The sequence below is a fragment of the Borostomias antarcticus genome (genome assembly GCF_949987555.1).
Source record: "Borostomias antarcticus genome assembly, chromosome: 1".
NCBI classification, from domain to species: Eukaryota; Metazoa; Chordata; class Actinopteri; order Stomiiformes; family Stomiidae; genus Borostomias; species Borostomias antarcticus.
The window spans coordinates 43,490,108-43,500,107 of NC_140234.1; the positions used below are offsets into that span (position 1 = coordinate 43,490,108).

The 10,000-nt window shown below is 57.6% G+C and overlaps 1 protein-coding gene across 4 annotated transcripts in view; it reads left to right on the plus strand.

Annotated features, from left to right (window-relative positions):
- The window catches only part of kcnab1a (potassium voltage-gated channel subfamily A regulatory beta subunit 1a), a gene marked incomplete at both ends in the record, with an annotated part of 120,801 nt that overhangs the window by 77,200 nt on the left and 33,601 nt on the right, over positions 1 to 10,000 (plus strand). For all 4 annotated transcript variants that reach the window (XM_084438452.1, XM_084438449.1, XM_084438450.1 and 1 more), the window contains one exon: positions 8,900 to 8,937. In XM_084438452.1, coding sequence (XP_084294578.1) covers positions 8,900 to 8,937 — 38 coding nt within the window. The remainder of the gene's footprint in view (positions 1 to 8,899; positions 8,938 to 10,000) is intronic.

Genomic DNA, 10,000 nt, shown 5'->3' on the forward strand with positions numbered 1-10,000 from the left:
CAGGAGTATTAATACAAATACATTCCTTCTGCTTTCTGCAGTATGTCCTGTGTATTTCAATAAATCAATGGCGTCACTAGGGGCGGCTGTAGCTCCGTTGGTAGAGTTCAATGATTGAAGGGTCAGTGGTTCGAATCCCATCTCCGACTGTGCACATGTCGAAGTGTCCTTGAGCAAGACACCTAACCCCCCAAAAATTGCTCCCAATGAGCAGGTTAGCACCTTGCATGGCAGCTACCGCCATTGGTGTGTGAATGTGTGTGTGAATGGGTGGATGAGAGGCCATTGTAAAGTGCTTTGAGTGCCGCTAAGGTGGAAAAGCGCTATATAAGTGTAGTCCATTTACTTGCTTCTCTTTTTAATAGGTTTAATGCCTATTAGTTACAATGCTAAGGTCTGAAATCAAAAATTGACTAAGGTTCTTGGCTGTTTGCCATCTTAATTGTTCTGTCATCTCTCCCGTTCCATGCAGCTGTAGGTCATTAAGTAGGGTCCATTTTGCACGTTTGCGCTCATACATTTACATAGCTGTGCCAAATTTAAGTTGACACAGAATATTTGTCCCTTGTTCAAGGTAGCATACTGAGAATAATGGAAAGCCATGGTGATGGTGAAAGCCTATGGACACATTTATATATACCAGCGCTATGAGTTTTTATTAACTTTAAATGCAGATAATTGTTTGGTCAGAAAATTCTCTAGTCAGATAATTGCGTGATCAGATAATTCTATAGTCAGATAATTGTGTGGTGAGAAAACAGTGTAATTACATAATTGTGTGATCAGATAATTGTGTGGTTTCACCTCTTTCTAACATGAATAAGCCGGCATTAAATTCAATACACAGAAATGTCATAACACTGTTAATTAGGGGTGTAGTGTCATTGTTTGACAACCATAATGCCAGTGTTTCCAGTGCTAGTGAAGTCTTTGGAACAGAACACAGCCCAATAAAAAATACTGAACATAAATACTACAGTAGTACAGTAATGTGCTATGCCTGGGACTTCTGCTGATTTGACAAGGTCAGCTCTCCATGGCTTTATGAGTTATCCACTGTAACATGTCAACATGTAAATTCATGACCACAGCGGCTAGCGTCGTTCACAGCCGTTAACTGGCCAGGTGACACACGTGCGTGCGTGCGTGCGTGCGTGCGTGCGTGTGTGTGTGTGTGCGTGCTAGCCATCAGCACTTTCTGCTCTACCCCGTCACATCTTCAACCTCTGCTCCCCCCCCTTCTTCTCCTCGACCCCTAACCCCCACTCCCCCTCTTTCCATCCCTCATCCCTCTCTCTCTCGCTCCTCTCCACCCCTAACCTCGATCCCCATCTCCTCTCCCTCCCTATCACACCTCCCCCACCCCTGTAAGCAGACTGCCTAGTGACGCTAACCTGCAGTGCAACATGGTACTGGGGTCGGGTGAGGGGCAGCAAGGCATTATGGTAGCAGACAGACTGGAAATGTGTCAAGTCATCTTGTTAGAGTTCGGTTTTGGGACCCAGGCGCAACAGGAAAGGAGGAGGCAAGGAACGGTAAAGCCCGGAGGGGCGATTTAATAAGATCACAAAGGGGGATGTGGTAGTCGTACAGCCGATGGTCAGGCAGGAGCGTGGTAGTCGTACAGGCGATGGTCAGGCAGGAGCGGGGTTGTCGTACAGGCGATGGTCAGGCAGGAGCGGGGTTGTCGTACAGGCGATGGTCAGGCAGGAGCGGGGTTGTCGTACAGGCGATGTTCAGGCAGGAGCGGGGTTGTCGTACAGGCGATGGTCAGGCAGGAGCGGGGTCGTACAGGCGATGGTCAGGCAGGAGCGGGGTAATCGTACAGACGTGGGTCAGGCAGGAGCGGGGTCGTACAGGCGATGGTCAGGCAGGAGCGGGGTAATCGTACAGACGTGGGTCAGGCAGGAACTGGAGAGATGAGGAGGGGAGGCAGGGTGAGTGAGAGTAATCACAAACGGGGAACGGGAAAAACCACTACAAAATACGGGTAAGGAGATTGTAGGCTAGGCTATACTTTACCACAAGAGTATTATGGTAAGATCTGGCGATGAGTGGAGTGTAGACCAGGTTCTTGTAGAGGTTGAAGGTGATTGCAGAACGAGGGACAGGTGTGGTGATGATAATTGGAAACCGGTGAGTAGAGCCGCGCCCGCGTCATCGTCGGAGACGAGCGCGCCGTTCTTGTCTTTGCGCACGGGCCGATGTGCTGGGCATGTCGGGATCCAACTCTTCGTCATCGGAGAGGGAGGAGACTGCCGAGTCCGCGGAGCTGGCCGGAGACGGGGAACGCCCGGCAGTGAGGGGAAACTCCGGCGAGTCAGAACGTTGTATGCCCGGGCCGATGCGACGTGCGGTAGAGCGCGTAGGACGCCCCGAGCGCGCAGCGGGCCCAGAGGGGAGAGAGGGAGGCGGTTGTGGAGGCGAGGGCATGCGAGCCGTAACAGGACCCCCCCCCCCGAGGGGAGCCACCTGGCGACCGACCGGGGGCGTCAGGATGGGCCCGGTAGAAGTCCCGGAGGAGAGACGGGTCCATAATGAGCTGCCTGGAGATCCAGCTGCACTCCTCGGGGCCGTACCCCTCCCAATCCGCCAGGTATTGGAACCCCCGACCCCGGCGGCGCACCTTCAGCAGCCGCCGAACCGTCCACTGGGGATGCCCGTCGACCATCTGGGGAGGCGGAGGAGCTGGGGCAGAAGGCATGAGAGGACTCGAGGAGACAGGTTTGATCTTGGACACATGGAATACAGGGTGTACCCGCATGGAAGCAGGGAGCTTAAGACGTACCGCAGCCGGGTTCAGGACACGGTCGATCTCGAAGGGCCCAACGAAGCGCGGAGCCAGCTTCCTGGAGGGGACCTGGAGCGGAAGATCAGCAGTGGAGAGGTAGACACGTTGACCGGGCCGATACGCCGGAGCAGGAGTGCGGCGGCGGTTGGCCCCGCGGCAGGAGCGCTCGTTGGAGCGGAGCAGGGCCCTGCGGACCTCCCTCCAGACACGGCGACAGCGGCTGAGGTGGGCCTGGACGGAGGGGACGGAGGCCTCCGACTCCTGGAGAGAGAACAGCGGGGGCTGGTACCCGAGGGATGACTCGAACGGAGACCTGCCAGTGGCAGCGCTGGTCAGGGCATTGAGGGAGTATTCGACCCAGGGTAGGTCCTTGCTCCAGGAGGTGGGGTGGAGAGCCGACACACAGCGGAGAGCGGACTCCAGGCTCCGACACACAGCGGAGAGCGGACTCCAGGCTCTGGTTGGCCCGTTCGGCCTGGCCGTTGGTCTGCGGGTGGTAGCCAGAGGAGAGGCTGATGGTGGCGCCGATCTCCTTGCAGAAGGCCCTCCAGACCTGGGAGGTGAATTGAGGCCCACGGTCCGAGACAATGTCTCCGGGGAGACCGTGGAGCCGGTAGACATGTTGGACGAGGAGTTCAGCTGTCTCCGCAGAGGACGGGAGCTTGGGGAGCGCCACCAGATGGACCGCCTTGGAGAACCGGTCCACCACGGTGAGGATGACCGTGTTGCCCCTGGAGGGGGGAAGACCGGTGATGAAGTCCAGGGCGATGTGGGACCAGGGACGGCTGGGGACCGGGAGAGGACGCAGGAGGCCAGCCGGGGGCTGGTGGGACGCCTTGCTGCGGGAGCAGACGGGACAGGCGACCACAAACTCCCGGACGTCGGACCTCATGGAGGGCCACCAGAACCGTCGGCTCAGGAAGGAGAAGGTGCGGTGAACCCCGGGATGGCACGCAAACCGGCTGGCATGGCCCCACTGGAGCACCCGGGACCGGACCGAGTCAGGCACGAAGAGCCTGCGAGGAGGAACGTTGGCCGGACTGGGTTGGGCGCGTTGGGCCTGCCTCACCACTGCCTCGATGTTCATTGTGACCACCCCTATGACACGCGAGACCGGCAGGATGGACTCAGGCTCCGCGGGGGGCGCCTCGGGCGCGTGGAGGCGGGACAGCGCGTCGGCCTTGGCGTTGCGGGAGCCGGGCCGGAAGGTGAGGGTGAAATCAAACCTCCCGAGGAACTGGGACCACCGCGCCTGGCGGGAGTTGAGGCGCTTGGCCGCCCGGATGAAGGTCAGGTTCTTATGGTCTGACCAGACGAGGGTGGTGTGTTCGGCGCCCTCAAGCCAGTGGCGCCACTCCTCCAAGGCCCCCACCACCGCCAACAACTCTCTGTTCCCGATGTCGTAATTCACCTCCGCTGGGGAGAACCGGCGGGAGAGGAAGGCACAGGGGTGCAACTTCTGGTCCTCCCCTGACCGCTGGGACAGAACAGCACCGATGCCTGTGTCCGATGCGTCCACCTCGACCACGAACTGCCTGGAGGGGTCAGGATGGAGAAGGACCGGGGCGGTGGTGAAGCACTTCTTGAGCGCGGAGAAGGCAGCGCTGGCAGCCGGTGTCCAGACGAACGGACGCAGGGATGAGGTGAGGTGGGTGAGGGGAGCTGCTACCCGGCTGTAGTCCCGTATGAAACGGCGGTAAAAGTTGGCGAAGCCAAGGAAGCTCTGAAGTTGCCTCCGGGTCGTGGGTTGAGGCCATTCGACCACGGTCTTGATCTTGCGGGGGTCGGGTCGCGTCAGGCCTCCCTCCACAATGAGCCCCAGGAACTCCACTGACGAGGAGTGAAAAGTGCACTTCTCCGCCTTGATATATAGGCGGTTCTCCCGGAGACGCTGGATGACCATGCAGACATGCTGGACGTGCTCCTCAGCGCTCCTGGAGAATACCAGGATGTCGTCCAGGTAAAGGACCACAAAGACGTCCAGCATGTCCCTGAGCACGTCGTTCATCAGCGCCTGGAAGACGGCGGGGGCGTTGGTGAGGCCGAAGGGCATGACGAGGTACTCGTAGTGGCCACGGGAGGTCTTGAAGGCGGTCTTCCATTCGTCCCCCTCACGGATACGCACCAGGTGATAAGCGTTCCTGAGATCCAACTTGGTGAAGATGGTGGCACCGATGAGGGGTTCGAAGTTGGAGCTCATGAGGGGGAGTGGATATTTATTCTTAACCGTGATGTTATTGAGCAGCCTGTAGTCGATGCACGGCCTCAGATCTCCTCCCTTCTTCTTGACGAAGAAGAACCCCGCTGCCACCTGGGATCGAGATGGTCGGATGAGACCCTCGGCCAAGCACTCGGAGATGTAGGTATCCATGGCTGCTTTCTCCGGGAGGGAGAGGTTGTAGAGACGACTGGCTGGGAGAGGGGCGCCAGGGTGGAGCTCGATGGCGCAGTCGTAGGGTCGATGAGGGGGGAGTGTGCAGGCGCGCTCCTTACTGAAGGCCTCCCCAAGGTCGTGGTACATCGAAGGGACCGTGGAGAGGTCCGGAGGAGCGGGACGGGGTCGGTCAACCCGAGTGGAGGTCTGAGCAGCTCGGAGGCAGCGGGCGTGGCAGGCGGTGCTCCAGCTGAGGATGTGCCCCGAGCTCCAGCAGACATGAGGGGTATGGAGTTCCAGCCAGGGCCTTCCTAGGATGAACGGAGCGTCGGGAGAGTGGATGACGAAGGGGCGGATGTTCTCCACGTGGTTTCCCGAGGCTGTGAGGGTGAGGGGCAGGGTCCGGTGAGTAATGGGACCCATGGGATGGCCATCCAGAGCGAAGGCCGAGAGGGGCCTCTCCAGAGGGGAGATAGGGAGCGCCGCTTTGTGGGCGAACTGGACGTCCACGAAGCTCTCGTCAGCACCGGAGTCGATGAGAGCAGGGACGGAGAGCGTGTGCCCCTGCCAGGCGAGGGTGACAGTGAACCTGGCGGCACGGGTCCGGGATTGGGGATGGATGAGCCGGCTTACTCGGTACCCCCTGGCGAGTGAGCCTACTCTTTTTGCCGCCCTGGGAGGTGCAGAGGGACAGGAGTCGACGGCGTGCGCTGGGCTAGCGCAGTAAATGCACAGTCCGTTCTGTTCCCGGTGCTCACGCTCTGCAGGGGTCAGTCGGGTCCAACCCAGTTGCATGGGTTCCTCTCCAGCGGTGTTTGGGGGGGCGAGGGAGGCCGGGGCAGGCCGAGAGAGTCCGGCAGAGGGAGGCGGAGACGGTCTGGGTGCGCTGTGATGTTGGTGCGCCCGCTCGCGCCTGCGTTCCCGGTGGCGCTCGTCTATGGCTATGGAGAGGGAGACGAGTTGGCTCAGGGTCGCTGGTCTGTCTCCTCCAGCCAGGCTGTCCTTCATGGCGTCCCCCAGGCCCCGTCGGAAGGCGCTGTACAGGGCAGACTCGTTCCAGGAGCAACGGGCAGCGAGGATGCGGAACTCCGTGGCGTAGTCCGCTACTGAGCTGGAACCCTGGGTGAGGGCGGAGAGAGCAGCGTCCGCGTCCTGTCCGTGGACGTCGTGGTCGAACACAGTCCTGAATTCTGCCACGAAGGCTGTGTAGTCCTGCATGTAGGCAGCTGCGCCTTCGCGACCCGCCATGACCCAGCGGCGAGCCCGTCCCGTGGTTAGGTTAGCGATGTAGGCTATGCGAGCTGACGCAGTGGAGTACATGCTTGGCTGGAGCTCAAACACGTACTCACACTGCATGAGGAACTCCCGGCAGAGGGTGAATGTCCCGTCGTAGGGGGCCGGGGAGGCGAGATGGGGCTCCCGGTTTGGTGGAGCGGTGGGGTTCAGGAACGGAGCCAGGCGGGCACTGAGCGCGGTGACCAGGTCGGATACCTGCTGCAGTTGCTCAGCTTGGGTCTGTTGGAGGGCTTGGAGTGGTCCAGGAGGTGCAGGTCTCTCCTCCATGTTGGCTGGGTCAAAACTGGCCAGATCTTACTGTTAGAGTTCGGTTTTGGGACCCAGGCGCAACAGGAAAGGAGGAGGCAAGGAACGGTAAAGCCCGGAGGGGCGATTTAATAAGATCACAAAGGGGGATGTGGTAGTCGTACAGCCGATGGTCAGGCAGGAGCGTGGTAGTCGTACAGGCGATGGTCAGGCAGGAGCGGGGTTGTCGTACAGGCGATGGTCAGGCAGGAGCGGGGTTGTCGTACAGGCGATGGTCAGGCAGGAGCGGGGTTGTCGTACAGGCGATGTTCAGGCAGGAGCGGGGTTGTCGTACAGGCGATGGTCAGGCAGGAGCGGGGTCGTACAGGCGATGGTCAGGCAGGAGCGGGGTAATCGTACAGACGTGGGTCAGGCAGGAGCGGGGTCGTACAGGCGATGGTCAGGCAGGAGCGGGGTAATCGTACAGACGTGGGTCAGGCAGGAACTGGAGAGATGAGGAGGGGAGGCAGGGTGAGTGAGAGTAATCACAAACGGGGAACGGGAAAAACCACTACAAAATACGGGTAAGGAGATTGTAGGCTAGGCTATACTTTACCACAAGAGTATTATGGTAAGATCTGGCGATGAGTGGAGTGTAGACCAGGTTCTTGTAGAGGTTGAAGGTGATTGCAGAACGAGGGACAGGTGTGGTGATGATAATTGGAAACCGGTGAGTAGAGCCGCGCCCGCGTCATCGTCGGAGACGAGCGCGCCGTTCTTGTCTTTGCGCACGGGCCGATGTGCTGGGCATGTCGGGATCCAACTCTTCGTCATCGGAGAGGGAGGAGACTGCCGAGTCCGCGGAGCTGGCCGGAGACGGGGAACGCCCGGCAGTGAGGGGAAACTCCGGCGAGTCAGAACGTTGTATGCCCGGGCCGATGCGACGTGCGGTAGAGCGCGTAGGACGCCCCGAGCGCGCAGCGGGCCCAGAGGGGAGAGAGGGAGGCGGTTGTGGAGGCGAGGGCATGCGAGCCGTAACACATCTGGGAAAGAGAAACGGAAAATGTTGTTGTTATTGTTAATTTGTTACCAAATTAGCCTCTAGTCCTGGCATCACCATTCATCTTTCACCTTTCACCCCCGTAGCCTCACATTACATGCAAAAAGTGTAACAGAAAAATAGTGGACCAAACAAAAATTGTTCCCAACAATATTTGAGTTGAACATGTAACTCATTTTTGCGTTAACTACTACTTATTTCCACAGATTTCTAAGAGAGGCATCCATGTGAATGTACTGTAGTAGGTGTATATATGTTGGTACTGTTTAGATAACAACCAATGCTCCAAACATCCAGCAGCTTTGTTGAAAAAAAATTCCAGCAGCTTTGTCTCATTGCAATACCTACAGTAGTGATTAAACATTCAAAGCAGCATAACAATGTGTGTGTGTGTGTGTGTGTGTGTGTGTGTGTGTGTGTGTGTGTGTGTGTGTGTGTGTGTGTGTGTGTGTGTGTGTGACCTTCAAGGTCTTGCAGCGTTTCTGAGCCCACTCAGATGCTGCGGTCAGAGAGCAGAGGCATAAATAGTCATGGTTCTTTACACACACTAACAGACACACACACACACACACACACATGCACAAGCCTGGATCCACTGTCACTCTGTTAAGCGATCCATCCTGGCCCAGTCTGCGCTGCGGCTACATGCATAATTCAATGAGGGAGGGTGGTGAGAATTAAGAGATCTGCCTTGTCAGCAATGTCATCACGGCAATCACGAACAGGAGCAAACTAAATGTGTGTGTGTACACACGCTCGCGCACCCCTGCACATCACATTATCCACGCACACACACACACACACACACACACACACACACACACACACACACACACTTTCTGATCCCCCTTAATCCATTCAGCCGGAGAGCTCCAGACAGCTCCTAACTGTATGTGTCAACAGTGTTTTGTCAGGGATCAGTCTCGTAGACACCAGGGACAACTTTCTTCTCTGATACCAGTCTCGCGGCTTTCTGGGTGTGTTGACTAACTCTCTCTCTCTCTCTCTCTCTCTCTCTCTCTCTTTCTCCTTCTGTCCCATCCTTATTCTCTCTTCACCTGTCTGTCTCTCTGTTTGACTGACTGTCTGTCTCTCTCTCTCTCTCTCTCTCTCTCTCTCTCTCTCTTTCTCTCTGTCTCTCTCCTTTCTCCAGGCACGTGGGTGACATTCGGAGGACAGATCACAGACGAGGTGAGACACACACACACACACACACACGCACGCGCGGCTGCTTACTGTACTACAAGGCGGTGAGCAGCTCCTCCTCAGCGTCGTGCTCTCAGCAGTCACACCCACGTTCCCGCTCAGTCCAGCTCAGTTCAGCTCAGTCCAGCTCAGTCCAGCTCAGTTCAGCTCAGTCCAGCTCAGTTCAGCTCAGTCCAGCTTGGTCCAGCTCAGTCCAGCTCAGTCCAGCTCAGTTCAGCTCAGTTCAGCTCAGTCCAGCTCAGTTCAGCTCAGTCCAGCTCAGTCCAGCTCAGTTCAGCTCAGTCCAGCTCGGTCCAGCTTGGTCCAGCTCAGTCCAGCTCGGTCCAGCTCGGTCCAGCTCAGTTCAGCTCAGTCCAGCTCAGTTCATCTCAGTCCAGCTCGGTCCAGCTTGGTCCAGCTCAGTCCAGCTCGGTCCAGCTCGGTCCAGCTCAGTTCAGCTCGGTCCAGCTCGGTCCAGCTCAGTCCAGCTCAGTCCAGCTCGGTCCAGCTCGGTCCAGCTCAGTTCAGCTCGGTCCAGCTCGGTCCAGCTCGGTCCAGCTTGGTCCAGCTCAGTTCAGCTCAGTCCAGCTCAGTTCATCTCAGTCCAGCTCGGTCCAGCTTGGTCCAGCTCAGTCCAGCTCGGTCCAGCTCGGTCCAGCTCAGTTCAGCTCGGTCCAGCTCGGTCCAGCTCAGTCCAGCTCGGAGGTTATGGAGGACAGTTCATCTCTAACCTTCTGGGATGCACTTGACCTTTTAAACCAGCTGCCTTGTTGAACTGTCCCTGAGGTTTCAACAAAGGCCCATTCCCAGAGCTCCAGACAGCGCTGTGGGCTCTGTCTCTCTCTAAGTAGCATAACTGTGTGTGTGTGTGTGTGTGTGTCTGCCTGTCTAAGCATAGGAGTGTGTGTGTGTGTGTGTGTGTGTACTGTATGTGTCTGCATGTCTAAGCATAGGGGTGTGTGTGTGTGTTTGTGTGTGCATGCGTGTGTGTGTGTGTCTGCTTGTCTAAGCATAGGGGTGTGTGTGTGTGTGTGTGTGTGTGTGTGTGCGTGTGTGTGTGTGCGTGCGT